The sequence below is a fragment of the Tachypleus tridentatus genome, chromosome 1 (genome assembly GCF_004210375.1).
Source record: "Tachypleus tridentatus isolate NWPU-2018 chromosome 1, ASM421037v1, whole genome shotgun sequence".
Taxonomy (NCBI): Eukaryota; Metazoa; Arthropoda; class Merostomata; order Xiphosura; family Limulidae; genus Tachypleus; species Tachypleus tridentatus.
The window spans coordinates 96,411,056-96,430,838 of record NC_134825.1 but is presented as its reverse complement, the minus strand read 5'-3'; the positions used below and the strand labels follow the sequence as shown (position 1 = coordinate 96,430,838).

General features: G+C 30.8%; 1 protein-coding gene across 23 annotated transcripts in view; it reads right to left on the bottom strand.

The window, feature by feature from the left end:
- LOC143256306 (uncharacterized) overlaps window positions 1-19,783 on the bottom strand; it is a 96,109-nt gene that overhangs the window by 54,053 nt on the left and 22,273 nt on the right. For 17 of the 23 annotated variants that reach the window (XR_013031304.1, XM_076513396.1, XM_076513491.1 and 14 more), the window contains 3 exons: window positions 11,593-12,607; window positions 8,915-8,963; window positions 3,277-3,391 (listed from right to left, as the gene is read on the bottom strand). Coding sequence is in view for 22 of the 23 variants with exons in the window: in XM_076513396.1 (XP_076369511.1) it covers window positions 3,277-3,391; window positions 8,915-8,963; window positions 11,593-12,607 (1,179 nt within the window). In the remaining variant the exon portion in view is untranslated. Of the gene's footprint in view, window positions 1-3,276; window positions 3,392-8,914; window positions 8,964-11,592; window positions 12,608-15,712; window positions 16,131-16,152; window positions 16,377-17,961; window positions 18,018-19,119; window positions 19,136-19,783 lie in introns of those variants that run through there. The other 6 variants (XM_076513516.1, XM_076513507.1, XM_076513534.1 and 3 more) reach the window with 5 other exon arrangements.

Sequence of the window (19,783 nt, the reverse complement as noted above, 5' to 3'; positions counted from 1 at the left end):
TATTGTCATTAAGTTTAGAAATGTCTGATGGTTAATCTCTCCCTACCTTCATCTAGGATAATCAATGATGTGGATAGCAATTATGCATTGAGAGAGATTAAATTTATGTTTCTCTTTATTCCTCTCACTACAAGCAGGCCAAATTGTTCATGTTGCAACTTTTTAGAGTTACATTCAAAATGTAATAAAACTACTTAATTATTGTGGAATCAAAATATGCATAATGAATACAATTTTAAAGTTATCTAAATTTTATGTTGTTAACTTTATAAGTAAATATTTAAAAGAATCCTCAATCTCTTCTATTAATAGAAATGTGGCATTTGCTCTCTGGCTCTTTGCTCTAATTTATCTATCATCCCTCTAAAATGTAAAAAATTTAACAAATCACTTACTACAATATAGTTATTACTCAGCAGAGTATATAATGCTTATATACTTAAATCTTGTTTGTTTATGGAGACAAACTAAAAAATCAAACCCACTTGTCACATGCAAGCCTATCTTTCAGAATTTGACAATATTTCTATCTGATGTTCAGTACTATATTATTTATGACAACTAGAAAGCTAAATGACACATTGTATTACTTTGTTTTCTGTAGAGGGAATTGTCTGTTTCACTTCAAGTTCAAACTTTATTCCTACAAGAACACATCAATGAGATTAGTTGGATTTTTAATAATTTTTATCATATAATAAAAACATTATGATCACCATAGCACATTTACTGTTTCTTATGTGTTATCATTTTGTGTTCTTAGATATATTATTTAGTTAAATAACAATTTTAGTGTAGCAGTACCATTAGTATAATAAAGTTCCAGCAGCAGTTTACAGCAAAATTAAAGATTCAGTACTGTATTTCTTCTTTTTCATGTATATTCTTTACCTATTATCATAAGAGTAAATATATAAAAATTACAAATTTATGAGGTTAGATTAGGTACAATAAAGCAAAATAACATTTTTCCACAAGAAACACTCAAAACAGCTATCACAGCGGGTAAATCGATAGGGTAACTTGTGCTACACGTTTGCTGTGATTTACAACTTGTGTGGCAGTACTATAAGATAGAAATGGTTCAAAGGGTAATACAATTTAATGGCTTTAAGCTATTAATGATGTACAAACCCAGTTCCATCTTACAATTTGCAATTATTCTAGAAAGGAAAGTAATTAAGAGCTTTTGAAAATTTATTATGATGTTTTTAAAGTCAGTCAAACTGAACAACTCCGTAAAGAGTTAAGGTTAGGAAAGTAATACCAACATTTTTTGGGGATTATGCAAATGAAGTTTGACAATTTTTAAATGAAAAAGTATTTTTAATCTTAGCATGAAAATCACATTATACTCAGATCAATCAATACTTTGACAGCATATATTCAAAGAAAGATTTTTAGTAAAAATTCTGATTTTATGTTTACAAACAACTTAAAATGTCCATTAAATTATTATGAAATTTCATGAAGATACATGAAACATATTAGAAGTAATAGCATGAAAACTCTCATGGTCAAGTTGGGGTCACGAACTCAACCAAAATAACTAAGCCTCTAGTGAGAGAATTATGACTAATCTCTTAGTCTAGAACAAATTTCTTCAGAGCTCGACAGAATTCAAAATATTTGTAATGAATCTCTAAAAGCACCTTCTGTCACCTATTTTTCATTCCTTGTAAATAAAAAGATTTATTTTACTGTGTTCAGACAATTTTCCATAACTATCCAGTTTCCAGCTCAACCCTCTTACATTCAACATTTTATCAATCTATATTTAGTTTACATTATACCAGATACTATAGCATAATTATTTTTTTTATATAATAATCCATTTTTAATAGTGAATAAGTTTTAAGTTCTTAATTTTACAAGGTAGTTTTTAATAAAGTCTTGAATTTTACCTAGTGCAACACACATGATCCATTTTCTCTAGGGATCTTGCTTTCTCTATGTTACTCAACACTACTTCAAAAAGTATGAAATTAATCATAAATTACTCACTATAATTTTTACAGCAAACAATTTTTATGGTTACAGAACTATCGAATGAAAAATCAGAACCCTCATCCCACATTAATCTGTCACATTCTCTCTTTCAGGATTTGTTAGTAGTTCTCTCTAACATTTAATTATATATTACCTCAAATCAACAGAAAGTGAAGGTTTGTTTTCATTCATCAAATGATGTGCTGCATAAGGTTATATTCTGAACAGATAATAGTCAATTTCACTCAGAGTACAAGCAACGTTCCAATGAGAAACTTAATGCATGAATGGATGAATTTGTAATGGCTCTTGTCACATAGTTAGAAAGCCAGAAATCTTGTAAGAGTAAGAGAAAATTGTTTACTTTTTGTATATTATTAGTTTATATTATTTCATTCATCTTATTAATTAAATAAAACTTTTGTGCATCACTACCATTAATATAACAAAATAAACTTAAGTTTCACTGACAACTGAAAAAGAAAAACACTTGGAAAATACTCTATTTCTTATTGTAAAAGTAATTTAAATGTAAAAATAGGGGTTCTCTTTAGGTTTGTTAAGATTAAATTAAATAAAATAAATAATATTAATAGCAAAAATGTTTCAAGACACTTAAAAACAAGTAGCTCATGGGGAATGTAATTTGACAGCATAACATGAGCTGTATATGCCCCAAGAGATTAAAAACTAACAATGGCACAGATAGTTAGACATAATTCAAATGAGAATCAATAAAACAATAAAATGTAATTGTATATATATAATTTTTAGTAAAATTTAATTACATCTAAATGAAGCCACATGAATAAACAAAATCATGAGGAAGAACTGTATTAAAAACAGCAAATACAAACCTCTGATTAATCATATTAAAATCATAAATTTTTAAGCCATAAACAACACACATTAACATGAAACAAAATATGCTGCATATTTTTAAAAATGATCCTAGGGTACAAGCAACAACATGGGATTATAAAATGTATCCTAGGTTTTGGAGGTGACTGAAAAAGAAGGACCCACATTGCAGTGGGGATACACCATCTGTCCATCTTAACCTCCAATTTGCTTGTATCACATAGGAAAATTAGAAATTAGAAGAGCGAGATGTGAGTGTTCAAGCCCACAACATCAAAGTCCATAAATATTTTCCTGTTTGAGCATTCTATCAAATTAAATACTCAATCTTAGCTACGAAAAAGAATTTAAAGCACATCCTATATTGCAGCCTAATATTGATTCTGTAATAGATGAATTTTATACCAACAAATGCCAAAAACTTACTTTTGTTAATCTGTTTTGGTTAACAAGCCTACCCTCAGCTACTATTTTCATCATAGGAGAGAGATATGAAACCTCATTCAGTAAGTCAATGTTCTTTTCTAAACAATCCAACACCCTGTGTACAAAAAACAATAACAAAACTATTCTGTTACTAATCAATCCATAAAGTGTAAAGTATGCAAGGGTAAAGAAATTAAATATATCATATTATAGCATTTAAGTCTTGAATCAGTGTTGCATTAAGTATTCATGAAATTATAGTAAAAAAAAATTGCATTTAGGATAATCACTTATATAATAACTTTACCCTACTAAATTCCTTCTTTAAACATTCCAACCATCATATATGTAAAAATTTTCTCAACCCAAACCAGCCGTTTTTACATATATATTTTTCTGTGCAAGTGGGTTTTCTCGTCATCACAGATTATTATTCCAACCATCAACTAATATTCAATCTAAAGTAAATTGAATTATTATCTTAAAAATAATAAATAATTATAAAGCTGTTAAACTTTACTACTGTAAGTTGCAATTTCAGTACTGCATAAAAAAGTAGTAATTTGATGTCACTTCATTTTCTTTTTGTTTAATCTTTTACTACACTTCTGATGACTAAGTTTTGATACTTTGAAGCAAAAAAAAAACCTATGAGAATAACCCAGAGAAAATAGGGTTAACAAGCATATATTAATACTTTTTGTTTGGTTTAACAACATCAATTCTATTTGTTTTTATCTGAAATTTAACTTGTATGAAGAGGTCAGATTCTTTACATTAGGTGTCTGTGACTTATTGGTATAAAATTCCAACAATAAGTGGACAGCACATGATCTACTTATTTTAAAATATTATATTCCAAACAAGTTAAATGTATGTTCAAACAATTCTTTACATTACAGGATATCAATTGTATTTAAAACTTCAAATAATTCTCTTTTCCTGTCAAAATCTAAACAGATTGGTTCCATTACTTTAGAATCCAATTGGCACTAATTTTTTTCTATTTTAATTACTATACAACCCATGATAAATTCACTTACATTACCCCATGGGTTATCACAGTTGTATCCAGAACTTGTACAATTGTTTCCTTTTCATCAAAGTACAAACAAATAAGTTCAATTATTTCAGAATAACCTTTGATTGGACAAACAATTATTTATTTCTGTTGTCACAATACCACCATAAAACTCACTTTAAATATTATCTGTTATGACTAAATTAATAATCACACAATATCGTCACTTTCACTAGCTGAGATTTTCTGACTTAACTTAAAGTCACTTGTTTGCCTATATACACATTCCCCAACAGAGGCCCAGAAATTTCTACAAAGTATAAGATGGTATGATGTAACAACTTACTTAAGGTAATGAAAAATAAAAAAAAAGTAATGTGATGTCGTTACCAAGTTTTGTAACAAAATTTGTCATTGCTGTTATCTTTAAAATAATTACTTTTAGCACTTGTTATGAATGCTAAATAATCATTACAAATCAAGACACTAAATAAAATACTTTTTAAACTAAACAGTCTTGTATATCTGTATCTCAGAACAGCTGGTATGAGTATTAACATTTTTATTGATAAAGGAGAAAACAACATTTCAACCTTCCTAGGTCATCTTCAGGGTAAGAGAGTTTGAATGTGAATGTTGATGGACACATCTTAGGAGTATGGGATTGAAAGGGATGTTGCAGGTGGATGTTATTAATTAGTATGGGCATAAACGTGTGCCTTTATGTTTGTTTAATTTTGGTTTTAGTTGCTGTATAAGTAGAGCTTATTTGATTTTGCATTTGTTTCTCTACTTAATATCTGGGTGTTTCTCTATAGTTATGTTGTGTTTACTTGATTTGCAGTGTTCAAAAATGTGTGAAGGTGTTTTTTTTTTGTTATTTGAATTTAGTTTCCATTTTTCTGCTTGTTTGTTTCTCCAATGTTGAAGTCATGGCAGTTTATCATTAAATTTTATAAATTATTTTGGTGTTGCGTTTATCAGTGTAGGTTTTACATAGTATGGACTTTGGTTTTGTACCTAGTTTTTGAATAAATTTGGTGTTTACTGGAATGTTGTGTTTTCTTTTAAGTTTTTTTCGAAATGTTGGTTATTTTTTGCTTATGTCAGGAACATATGGTATGCAGCAGTATAAGGTATTGTAGTTTGTTGTATCTTGGGATTTACTGTTTGTTTTTCTTTGGTCTAGGTGTGTGCGTATAATTTTTTCCACAGTTTTTCGAGGAAATTTGTTGATGAAGTTTTGTTTTATTTTAATTTCATCATTAATTTTATCAGGTAAACATAGTTTTGTGGCTAAGTTTATTTGGTTTCTTAATATGTTGAGTTTTTGTTTTGTTTCATGTGCTGAGTCCCAGGGAATATATAATCCACTATGGGTGATCTTTCTGTGGATTTCTGTTTTGAATTGTGTATCAGTTCTAGTAATTTTGAAGTTAAGGAATGCTATTTGGTTAGTTTTTCCTGTTCACAGATGAACTTAATGTTTGGGTGTATTAAGTTAACATGATTGAAAAAACTAAGTATGTGTTCGATAGATGTGAATCCAGCAATCGTATCATCAACATACATGTACCAGTATAGTAGTGGGTGTAAAGCTGAACTGATTGCTTGTGATTCAATCTGTGTTATAAAAACGTTGGCTGGAACTGGTGACAAGATTCCTCATACTTAGGTTATTTATTTGTAGATAGTTTTCGTTATTGAACATAAAGTTAGTTTTGGTGGTAGTGAATTCTATAAGGGTTGCTAATTGGTTGCTGGTGATGTGTATCAATTGGTTGGGGTCTTTGATATAAAGTTCTAAAGCTATCTTGCAGGCTTCAGTTGTTTGGACTTCTATGAAGAGGAAGATTACATCAAACCTGGCCATTAAGGCTTTATGAGTTAGTTGATTAAGAATATATTTGAAGTTGAGTCTTTCAAAAAGGAACTGGCTAATGTTACATATTTAGAAAATGCACACTATCTATATATTTACTGATGTTGTAGTTAAATGATTTGTAGGTCAACATTATGGGTCATAGTTGACATTCAGGTTTGTGAGATTTGGAAGTACCATATAGTTGTGGTGTGCATGAGTTGGTCATTCGTATGTAAGAATAAATGTTTTCTGAGATTGTGTTGTTTTTTTTCATTTGTAGCAGTATTTTGTTTATCTGGTTTTTATGTGTTTTCATAGGATTTGTGTTTAGTAGTTTAAATTTGTTTGCATCTGATAAGATGTTCAAGTTTTGTACATATTCATTTGTGTTCATTATAACTATAGCATTGCTTTTATCTGCTTTTAGAATTTTGATGATGTTGTTTTGTTTTAAATTGTTTATAGAATTAATATCTTTTTGTGTGAGGTCGTTTTTAGATTTCTGTGAAATAATGTTGATAGTTTTATAGGAAAATTCTTTGAAAAAGTTGTTTAACATACAGTTTTGAGGTGTTTCAGGGAAATAGATGTTTTCAGTTCTACTTGGAAAGACAGGTTGTTGGGGAACTGTTATTAAAGTTGTCTTCTTTCTGGTGGTTGTTTTTTGTTGGTGTTTTCAGTTTATGTACAGTGGATCACCAGTCTTTAAGGTAGGTGGTAGGCTTTCATTTCAATGGATGGAATATTTCTAGATGTTACTGTGAAGTTGAATCTTTTGTTGAGTAGATACATTTCGTCATTGCTTAATTTTCGATCAGATCTGTTAGTAGTAAGTCAGTATACATATTTTACAATATGATTTACATCAAAATTCTAAAAGCAGATAAAGGCAATGCTACAGTTATAATGAACACAAATTAATACATTCAAAAAATGAACATCATCTTACCAGATACAAACAAATTTAAACTATTAAACACAAGTCCAACAAAAACACGTGAAAACCAGTTAAACAAATACTAGTACAAATGAAAAACCAATACAATCTCAGAAAACATTTATTCTTGCCTACAAAAGACCAACTCATGTACACCACAACTATGTGGCACCCCAAAACCTCACAAACCCGATTGTCCACTATGACCCATAATGTCGACCTACGAATCATTTTACAACAACTTCAATAAACATATAGCATGGGCATTTTCTAAATATGTAACATTACCCAGCTCCTTTTTGAAACACTCTTTCAACTTTAAATATATTCTTAATCAACTAAATCACAAAGTCTTAATGGCCAGTTTTGAAGTAATCTTCCTCTTCATAGAAGTCCGAACAACTGGAGCCTGCAAGAAAGATAGCTTTAGAACTTAATATCAAAGACCCCAACCCATAGATACACATCACCAGCAACTAATTAGCAACCCTTATTAAATTCATTACCACCAAAATTAACTTTATGTTCAATAACCAAAACTACTTACAAATAAATGGCCTAAGCATGAGGAATCTCATGACACCAGTTCCAGCCACCATTTTTTATAACACAGATTGAATCACAAGCAATCAATTCAGCCTTACACCCACCACTATACTGGTACAGGTATGTTTATGATACAATTGTTGGATTCACATCTACAGAACACACATAGTTTTTCAATCACAATAGCTTGATACACCCCAACATTATGTTCACCTGTGAACAGAAAAAAACTAACCAAATAGCATTTCTTGATCTCAAAGTCACTAGAAATCAGTTCAAAACAGAAATTTACAGAAAAATCACCCATGTTGGTTTATACCTTCCCTGAGATTCAGCACATGAAACAAAACAAAAACTCAATGTATTAAGAAACCAAATAAAACACAGCCACAAAACTATGCTCACCTGATAAAATTAATGATGAAATCAACAAAATAAAACACTTCATCAACATCAACAAATTTCCTCAAAAAATTTTATATATGCACACACTTAGACCAACAACAGTAAATCCCGAGATACAACAAACTGCAAAACCTTATACTGCTGCATACCGTATGTTCCTGACATAAGTAAAAAAAATTACCAACATTTGAAAAAAAACTTAAAAGAAAACACAACATTCCAGTAAACACCAAATTTATTCAAAAACTAGGTACAAAACCAAAGTCCATACTATGTAAAACCTACACTGACAAACGCAACACCAAAATAATTTATAAAATTTAATGATAAACTGCCATGACTTCAATATTGGAAAAACAAACAAGCAGAAAAATGGAAACTAAATTCAAATAACACAAAAACATCTTCACACATTTTTGAACACTGCAAATCAAACACAACATAACCATAGAAAATACCTAGAAACTAATTAGGGAAACAAATATAAACAAATGCAAAATCAAAGAAGCCCTACTTATACACCAACTAAAACCAAAATTAAATCAATATAAAGGAACGCCTTTATACCTATATGCTAATTAATAAACTAACATCCACCTGCAACGTCCCTTTCAATCCCACACCCATTTATTCTCTCCTCTCTAAGACGTGTCCGTAAAAGTTCACATTCTTTCTTAACCTGAAGATGACCTAGGAAGGTTGAAATGTTGTTCTCTCCTTCTCAATAAAAATGTTAATCCTGATACCAGCCATTCCGAGATACATTTTTATTTCAAGTGGGTTTCTCGTTGTCAAGAAGTCTTGTACATCCAACAACATGATCGTGTTTGGTATTTATAAGCATACAAACTTGTGTTTTACTTACCCTAAGTAATTTAATGCTTTAGAACTCGTTGCAACAAACTGAAGGGCCACTGTTGAAAAAATAAATTATGTATACATACAAGCTTCTACTTGTCTTATTTTCTATCATACAGTGGTTTTTGCAAATCCTTACTATTGCAAAACAGCAAAAAGAAAGACAAATAATCCTAATTAGATAAAATGTAAATTGTGATACTTTTTTTTAATCCTATGACTACTGGCTACTAATTTTTAGTATTATCATAGCTTTCATCAAAATAAAACTAGTTAATGAAATTTAGAATTTGACAAGAATATTCACAACTGCATGTAGTTTTAGAAAAGCAGAAATTAATATTAAATCTTTGTAAATTTTCTAATAAAACATTCTTATTTGATGTAGTTATGTGCACTCATTTGATTAGTTTCACCTGTAAGGTAAATTTTATATGAAATGCAGAAATACTATTTTTTGTCTTAGTTTCCATATTTTATTGATATAATCTGTAGAACTTCATTAATAAATAATAAATGTTTTTTTTAATTAAATGGTTATATTTTATCTTTCATTTTCTATACTATATCACTAACTACATTTAATATCATCAACATACAGTGTAATGAAATGTTAAAAAATTAATAGATGGACATATTTACATATTTATATTATTTGTTTATTCTATTTATATTACACACACACACATATATATATATTGTATCTAATTAAACTTTTCACTTAGTTTACTTTTTAAATCCCCTTTCAAATTCTTCATCTTTCATCATTTATGCCCTTACAAAAACTGATGCCTACAGATTTTTACAAAATTATTTTGGTAAATTCTTCACAGAGACACGCTACTTAAACAAAATGATGCTTATACAAGGCATCTTGCTTATAACCTTTCAAAATCCAGGAAACAAGTTAAACTTATAAAAATCATTAAGCTATTCAAATATGACTTAAAAAAAAAGGCATACAGAACTAACTAAAATAACAGTAAGACCTAAATACAATTTAACTGTCTCTCTAACTATAGCCTGCTTGGGTAAGAAACCACTGTACAGGCTAGTGTCTTAATCAAACTGACAACAACACAACCAGCAGTTACATGTACAGTGTACAAAATTTCAAATTAACCACTGCTACAGTGTAAACTGAGCTCTAACAACTATATACAATTGTGTTTAATAATTATATACACAGTGTACATCTCTAGGCAAAGTATAGAATGTTGGCAATCAACAAGTTAGACAATCTTCATTTCCCAGACAACCCAGCTTGCATACATCAGGTACCACATGCCAGTTAAGTCCCACATACACACTTTCTATGAAAAAGCTCCTATAAATTCAGTTTTGTGTGTATAAAGGAAAAAAATGCACTAAATGTTTCAAAGTGCATGGATCATGTGACATGAAAACTGCATTTCATGGATTTTTTTGAAAGATTTTCATTGAAACAAAGTAAAAACAATATAAAAATACTAATATAATACGTTATATTAGGTTGAGGAATAATTTGTGAGCGTTTTTAAATAATTTCATTCAAGCATTACATGCAAGACTATACAATACTTCAATGCATGAACACATTACACCCAAAACATTTATTATGATACTTTATTTCATGTAATACCTAGGTATATAGTATGCATTGTTTTAAACGAAATTGCAAGAAATTAAATGCAAAAAGCAGATGGTGTCGAAAATGCTCGATTTTGTCCACTTGACATTCCATATAATGAGCTGAAAATGAAAGCAAAAACTAAAGACATATGAAAATCAAACACACCATCTATTAGAGCAAAAAATTATCTACCAAATGACATGAAATATTTTGCGAAAGCGTTTCATTTATGAATATATTTTGTTAACTTGAAAAAACGCTCACGAATTATTCCTCAACCCAATACATTATAATCTTAATTTCATTTTCATAAATTGATTGTAAAGTGGTTTATTTAAATTTTGAATGTAACAGTACCATATGTAAAAAGGAATTTACAAATGATACCAGAGGCCATTAACTACCATGTATACAAAAGTTTCAGTATATTATATCACTATTTATTAATGATATGGCAATGAAAATACTAATCAATTAGTTTATATTCTATATTTGGTATCTAATCTGTTATCATATTCAAGAACCAGGATTCAATTCTGGATTTTTTTTGTTGGAAAATATACTGTGTAGTCCATTTATTTGGTTTTTCTGAAATGCAAACTACACATGAAAAACAACAACAAAAACTTAAGAAGTCTTCTGTTTCTTCTTGACATCTTCACACATCCTAACACAAAAGACAGTGAAGCTCTGGTACCCCTATTTAAACTATTCATACAGTTGATTCAAGTTTTAATGTGGAACATCCCTAGTGAATAAATAGCAAACTTCAAAAAATTAAAAGAAAGCCTCACATGAATTGTAAAACCCATCTACACAATCCTTGTTAGGACTTCCCAGAAGACAGTGGAAGAACAGTTAAAATACAGAATACAAACTAATCAAATACTAATAACTAGTGATAAAAATAAAGAAACTGAGAATTAGTCACTAATTAATAATTACAATTACATTACAAGCTACTAACCATAACAAAAAACTCTACTTGTGTCTTATTGAAAATTTGACAATGACTTGTGCTCTGGTATTACTGTTACAAACTTGTTAGGTTAAACAAACAAATATTTATCTACCTCTGAATCCACACAATCTCTTTTCAATTCTCTGCAACAAGTTTTTTGCATTCAGTGACAAGTCTTTTTCCCATTCTGTTTGAAGTTTTAATAGAAAACCTTTCTTTAACATACATAAAAAGGAGTTCACTGCTTTCAGCATTTTGACTGAAGTCTTCATTGTTTCACCTTGATCAACTGAAATCTTTGATAAAAGTTCTTTTATAGAATCAGAAGTTTGATCAATGTTGTGCCAAAAGACATATGTGCAATTAAAATCTGAAAGTACTTTATGGTTTTCACATTTGTTTTCATAGTGAGACAATTCACATAATTTAGTGTTTTGAAGAAAGTATTTACATGTTATGGGATCAGACAACAGATTTTTACAAAAATTAAAAAACAACACAAAATCATCAAGACCCACATTCTTGTGCCCAAGTGCAGCACCATACTCCTCAGAAGAAAAGGACACAATCTGCTTGTTGAGAGTTTGATTCACCTTTTCTAATAAAATGCTTTTCTCTCCATTGATTTCTTCCAAAACATGTGCAGTTAATTTCAAACTGCTAATATTTTCCCTCTGGTTTGTTAACTTTGTTATTTTCCTGCTAAATGTTTCACAAATTGCTTTCAAGCAATTTAAAACTGCATTGAATATATTAAAGAAAGAAATTGGTTTTGGCCAACACTTTAAGCTTCTATTAAATTCTGAATCTAAAAGCTTTAAAACTCTATTAAAAAGAAACCTCCAATGCATAAGTGTTTCTTTAAATTGCAATGTACATCCATTATCCCTAAAAAAAGAAGGTTGGGAGTTTTCAATTTCCCATTTACAGAAAGAGAAAAGTGATGTAGAATCCTGAAGGGGATTTTCCTTGTATAACTTGATCCCAGAATTTAGGCACCCAAGATTTACAGCTGCTTCCAAAACACATAGTAAGAGGTAACAGTCATCATATGTTGAGTCATCTTGATATGCAAGAGATGCCTGAAGTACTGACAAGACAACATGGCAGTCCAAGTCTTTTATACACTTAAAGGGAGAGAAAAAAAAAAAAATATATATATATGTATATACACACACACACACACAGTTAATAGACAAAAATATTATGAAATCATGCTACATTTAATGCTAATTTCAATTACCATCAAAAGTTCAATAATAGCAAAGACAATGCCTATAAAAGGTAGATTAAACTTTAGCTTACTCTGTTGTTGTAGTTGTATATAAAAAATAGCTAATACTTTAAAATAATAATTTTTCAGATATGGACTTGTACTTATCAGTGTGGATGACTAGATTTGAGCATATCAGTTTTATGTTGTTTGATTTGTATTTACTGGTACAAAGCAATTAAGCAATCTGTACAAAACAACCAGTAAAAAAAACAAAACTAAAATTATTATAAATGGCAAAAATGTTAAAATAATGTTCAAAATGCAGGTAAAAGATCTAAATAGAATTAAAAAAGCCAATGGTTCATAAAAAATTAAAAAACATAATGAAGTTGGACAGTTTCACAATCACCAATGACACTGTCCAATACCAGGATTAAACTCATAGAAAAGACATGGAGAAAATGGTGCCATCACTCAAGGATGTTAACAACTGCACAACAGTAAAATGTTGGCTATTGTGACCTAAAAGTCACAAGGGCCACACATTCATGAATCAATCCCAGATAAAAGAAAACAGTAAGTTAAAACCTGTAACCAATGTGTAGCCTAGTTAGGACAACTTTCTTTTTCTGATCCTTAAGGAAAAACAAGAGAGCTAGATTAAAGCAGAAACTTTGATCTGGTAAAGTTTATTATGATATTACTCACTCCAACTTGACTGCCATTTGGCACAAAGCCAAGCCTTCAATACAAGACCATATAAAAACATGGCTGTGATGGTGACAGAGGAAACAGGCTTTGCCACAGTGTCAGCAAGTTCATTCCTGCAGATATCGAAGTGACCAGGTATCCAGAAAAACTGGATAGAAATAGAAGATGAAGAAAAATGAGTTAGTGGTTTTAGAATATTGATGAAAACAAACATTAAGTGATTTCAGGGCAAGTAAAGAGCTAAGAGAGTCAGTATAAATAGTACAACTGGTGTACTGCATAGCTTCTACATGATCTAGGGCAAGAGAAATGGAATACAATTCAGCAGTGAATACAAAAGCTGTAGAAGGGAATCCTGTGAACAACCACTGAGCCACAATAAACCATGGTAGATCCCACAGCCACCTGATTTCAAACCATCTGTATAAATGGGAATGGAAGAATGGTTTGAAATATTTTTGGCAAGGAACAGACTATACTTCCAATTGGAAGTATCAGCCTTCTTAAGATGACTCACAGAAAGGTTATGGGTAGGAATAGAAATATGCCATAGCAGGATGGGCAGAGATGAAGAGGGAATTGTGAGACTCAGTGTTCAAACTCTGGACTGGAGAGGTGTGGAATGCCTCTGTGCAGAACCAAAGCCCCAGAGGGCAAATGGGGTCCAGCATTTTCAAGACCAAGGTTCTGTCAGAACCACAGACTCATAGTTCAGTTTAAAGCAAATGAAGGCACTACAGATTGTGAGCACAAAAGATCAATCCACTCCCCAAGAAGTGGAAAAGAGGACATCTGTATAAATAATAATGGCAGTCATTGGAAGGAATGGTGGGGAGAGACAGTAGTATACAGATTTGTCAACTCACTTGTACATAGAGGGCAAAAGACTCTTCACATGGTTGGAAAACAACTTTGTTGGAGGCAAAAAAAGATGTGTCTGCACTCCTACTGTGGCAGTGGAACACAGTGCAACAGCATATGTCTGAGATGGAGTTGGACCCAATAACTTCTGACCCTCGGGGTTAGAAATGTTAACCATTTTCAAATGTGGGAGGAAACCACTATAGTTAATGCAGTTCCAGTTTGCACTCATAAGCACTGTGGTCTATGCTATCACAACAAACATGCATCAAAGGACCACAACATGATGCCAAAAAGTTCCAAATTGCTGGCACTGTAAACACCAGAGAGTTAAGAATGTGTGACCATGCATTATTGTTCAGATGACCTGCCTTTACAAAGGCAAGTGGCCATGACAATGTAAACATCAAAATTAAGATATTGGTCAGCAACATAAAATCATACTTATGAGTGAAGGTACAGTGCACAGCACTGGCTGAAGAATCCAGTGAGGATCTCCAATTGAACAATATTCTTCAAATCTCTCTCAATGTCCACTCCTTGGGAATAATTCAGAGTAGCATGGGGAGAAATCTCAATGGGTATATGCTCAATGGTCTTATAACTCAGGAGGAGTTTACTGTGTTTTATGGTAGATGTTTCCACCAAGATGTCCCCAGAATGTAGCATCTTGACAGACTTGGGAGAGCCACAAGCCTCTCTAATTTTTTCTGAATGAAAAAGGGAGATATTTGCTTTAAGAATGTCAGATAAAGAACAATGGATTAAAAACTGAGGTACTTGGTCCACTGGTGGTGGTGACTGTGAAACACTCATCTATGTTTGATCACTTACCAATTATATGTTTTTTTGGTTTTTCTTTCAAGGATTGGGGAGTACATGATAAAGAAAAGAAGATTCAATGCTCACTGACCCTACCCACCATGGAGTCCTACAAGGGGACAGACTACAGTGCCAAACAAGGACACTGCAGCAACGCCAAGGTTTTGCGAGTGCTATATTAAAACACCAGCATCACACATAATATCCACAACACCTGTTGAGAACTTCCAAAATTGGTGCTCATTTGACCACAGCACAACAGGACTAGTCAACTGATACTGAATGAGGGACATCCCAAGCCTACCCACAGGAATTCAATGCCAAGGTGACATGTTGGGGTTGGTCCCATCAACTACCAGGATCCTTTCCTCTCCTTTACATATCACCACACAAGGCAAACAAGTGGGTAAATGTTCAGATCCCAGAGAAAGTAAATTGAAAATGCAGAACCCTCCCTGAGAGGTCCCATCACCACTACAGAAATCCACACCTAGAGGCTGTTGTTCGAACACATCGAGTTAGTTATTTCTCTTCTACATTAAAAAGTTAATTATTTACAAAATCCTTACACTTAATCCCAATGGCATACATGCAAATAACGAACTTTATAACCAAAGCTGACCTTGTTCTTCTGTCTGGAGAATTTTCTGTTAGCAATTCTAAATCTTTGTGCAGTTGGTGCTGCTGGATATTTCATTTTGGTTTGCTTTAACCCTATTGTGACAGGTAAGGGAGGAAAGGCCATGTCATAATGTTTGTTGACTTACATCAAAATTTTATCAAGCTACTACTATTTTGTATATTTATGCCAATCAGTCTGGTATCAAGTTATAGATTATAATTCAAATTTGGTATTATATATCAGTAAATTTCTTAAAAGTAAATACTGGGTTTAGTGTGTCACATGGTAAGTTGAATATAGCATTGGTTCAACTTGTATGTTTGTGATTTCCAAATACAAAACTATACTTTTATATGAATTAGGAAATCAAAGTACTGATAATGACAAGATAGAATACACAGTAAGAACCTCCTATCTTTTCTATATGCTGAGATACCAACCATGTTCTGAAATGCACACAGTAGCCCCATCACTTTCCATTGTCAAAAGTACTTCCTTATGCACACAAACCTGTCTGTGTAGCTCCAATACACACATAAAAGAGAAAAAAATTATCATTTCATCCTCAATGTGCAAAATTTGGTAGACGTAGCAACCTATGACAAATAGAGAATGAGAACAAATTTCACAACTAGATGAGATAATACTTTGCTACACTTCTTTAAGAAATGTAAATGTAAATTTACTTGTTTGTAAATAGTAATAACGTATCATAAATGAAATGCACCTTTTTCACACTAAAATAGTCAAAACAAGTCATTTTTAAAAGCCAGTTTTATACTCTTGGATACAGTTGTCTGAGTGCATGTGTGGCTCATCAATGCAGTGTTTGCAATTTGAGTGAGGCATGGCTGGAGAGTGAATATAATAAAAATATATATATAAATGTATAATATTATGAAATTTCAGCTATTATGCTAAACATTTTTGCTTTCATGTTATAATTTGCAATCATTCTTGAATAGAAAAAGCCTAATTTATATTTCCCAGTTTTTTATTGTGGTTACGAGGCCAGTCAAATTGATAAATCCTATATAGTAAGGATTGAGACAATAACAGGTAAAATATAAAATTATATTGAAAACAAATGTTTGAAATGTATTTAGGAGGTTTTAGAAATTACATAAATAATATTTAAGATTCAAGTGTAGAGGACAATATTTCAAAACTGTTACACCTTTCATCTTCAGGTCCGGAAGACAAAAGGTAGAAGACTTTCGAAACATTGTCCTCTACACTTTCCACAACAGGCAGTTATCATTCATTCTACAAAGTTTCATCATGAATACTCTGCCTAAACAATCTATCAAAGAATATTTAAGATTGTTGGGGTGAAGAACAGTTTCTTAATAAGATGAAAATCACTTCTTGCTCAGATTAGAAATGAAACATTGGACATTTTATTAGAAACAAATATTTGGTAAAAATATTTTATTAAAACATCTAATGTATTTTGTATACATAATACTTGTAATCTTTACTAAAAGTCTACCAAATTTTGTGAAGATATACATGCTACATCAAAAATTATGGTCAAATACTTAATGTGTGCAAATGTGTAGATGAACTCGTGTACATCTGTAATTTCCTTTATGATTCTTTGTCTTTTATAATTTTTCCTGATACACAACCTGGTCCCCATGTGGCTCTATTATTACTATTATCACATGGCAACTTCCATGCACAAATTTTTACTAACACTTACATATTCAAATGATACTTTCTTCTTCATAAAGGTTTACAATGCAAGTTGTAATAAGCTAAACATAAAACTCATGACCACATTTTAAAATGTATTACAAAATATACAGGTGCTCTGTCACAATAAAGTAATAATACATCTACCATAGATGAATGCCATTTCGCCAATATAGTAAAGTTGGAGCCTTTGAACTGCAACAGAAGCAAACAACCAAGATATTACACCAGTAGTTACCTGTATTTGCTATTACTGGTCAATGGCAAAGAAGTGATATAGATAACACAATTAATATTTAAGAGTATGGAAAATTGTGACTGTTTCCCTTCAAAGTTTTAAGCAAAAAATCATCTGTTATGGATGGACTGAAGACCAAAGGATGTAATGCCTGATGTTGAGCTTAACACAGTTAAGCATTTGAATGATTTAAAAAATATGGAAGCAAGTCAAACTGTCAGCCTAGCACACCTGTACATGAAGCAAGGAAAATTGACCAACTTAATGAATGTGAATCAACTGAAAGAAAAGTATCTGTCCCTTTTATGCTCACCTGAGAGACCTTTCAAATGTTCTTGCAACTGAGCATGTGAGTTACACAATTCCAAACTAGAAAAAATAAGTGTGTAAATGAAGTAAAAGTAATAAAATTTTCTACTATTATATCAAGAACAAATAGTATATATGAACAATGTATATGGAATTTTACACCAATTAAGTAAAATCAAAGTTTAAATTTATCAAACATGCACATCTTTTGCCCATTAAAATGTCCCAATTTCACAGCATAAATCTACTGTATTGAGTTGATTGCATGATATTTTACATAGTACAGATAAAATATGGAGATATTACAATAACTCAAATTCTAGAAGCAATGAACAAATTCTGTGTATATTTTTGGAATCAGCGCCATCAAATTACCATGAATGATTGAATTTTCTTCAGTAACAAATTTTTTGTTGCCTAGTGTAATTAATCAACTATTTAAAATTATTGCTTCAGATTATTACTGCTTTTAGTATTTCAACTGAAATCCCAATTACATTGACTACAACAAAAATAGGCAAAATATTAAAATTCTAATTATAGATTTTGGTTTATTCCAACAATTGATGAATCAAAATTGATTAAACTGACTGTAATGAAAAAAAATCTACTAACTGAAATTGTGGTTTCCAATTAAACCTTTGTTATTATTCTTACTACTAAAGGAATCAATATAGTGCTATTACATTTTTTTTATTAATCTCAAAGATATGTGTTATTTGTGACCTGTCTAATTTTAGTTTGATACCTTTTTTACTTCACATTTGTTCAGTTTTAGTAGTTCAATGATGGGGTTGCTTCAAATCCCAATGCCATCAAACTTGATCAACTTGTCCTTCTTATAGCAAATCTACTAATGTGCCACTGCCATTAATTCTGAGCTACTGACATTTTGGTAATAACCAAAAACAGTAGTATTTAGAATTAATAACTCCAATTAGTTGATTCTTTTTGTGACAATAGATTTAATCATAGCTTCAGCTAATTGACTATTTGAATAAACAGAAATTGTACTAACCAGAAACACTTATTTCTCTTAGTTGTTTTCATGACAATTAATCTTAATTTCATTTTGTCAATTGTTGAAATAACAGAAAATAATAATAACCTGAAACACTACTTTTGATTAATTCGTTAGTTTTAGTGACATTAATTGACTTACTCATTGTATCTCAGAATGGCTGGTATTGGTATTAACATTTTCAACCTTCCAAGGTCATCTTCAGGTTAACCTGATAGATTTTATACATTTTTTATTTCAAGTGGGTTTCTTGTCATCAAGAATGACTTACTCATTATTAAAATTTATCAATTAGTTTAGGTGATGCCAATCAATGTAATTGGTGTTCACAGGTAACTGATTGCATCAATTAACCCACCATCTCTATACCTAAATAAATAATCAAAATTCATACAAATAAAATCCCACTAACTTGACAGATATCAGTAAAGTCCCTTTGACTAACCTTGTAACCACCAGGAAACCATTAAAGTATTTATACTACAAGTTTTAATATAGTATGCATCTCACAAAATTGGACAAACTCTCAGTAAACAATACAAGCCTCTTGTACAAAAAAATTAGATTCTTTAAACAAATATTTAACTGTTAGTGTGACTAGTATGTACACAAGATTTTCTTATTGAGTTAAACTTTAAGTTTCACCTGCTTAATCACTAAAACATTCTAAATGAATATCAAATGTTTGTTTTTCAGTTAAACTTTGTATCTCATTTTCCCTACCCTAATACTAAACAGAAATGTCAAATTTACTGACCTAATAATAACAAAAACATGCAATCTAAATCCTTTTTTGTTTTCTTAA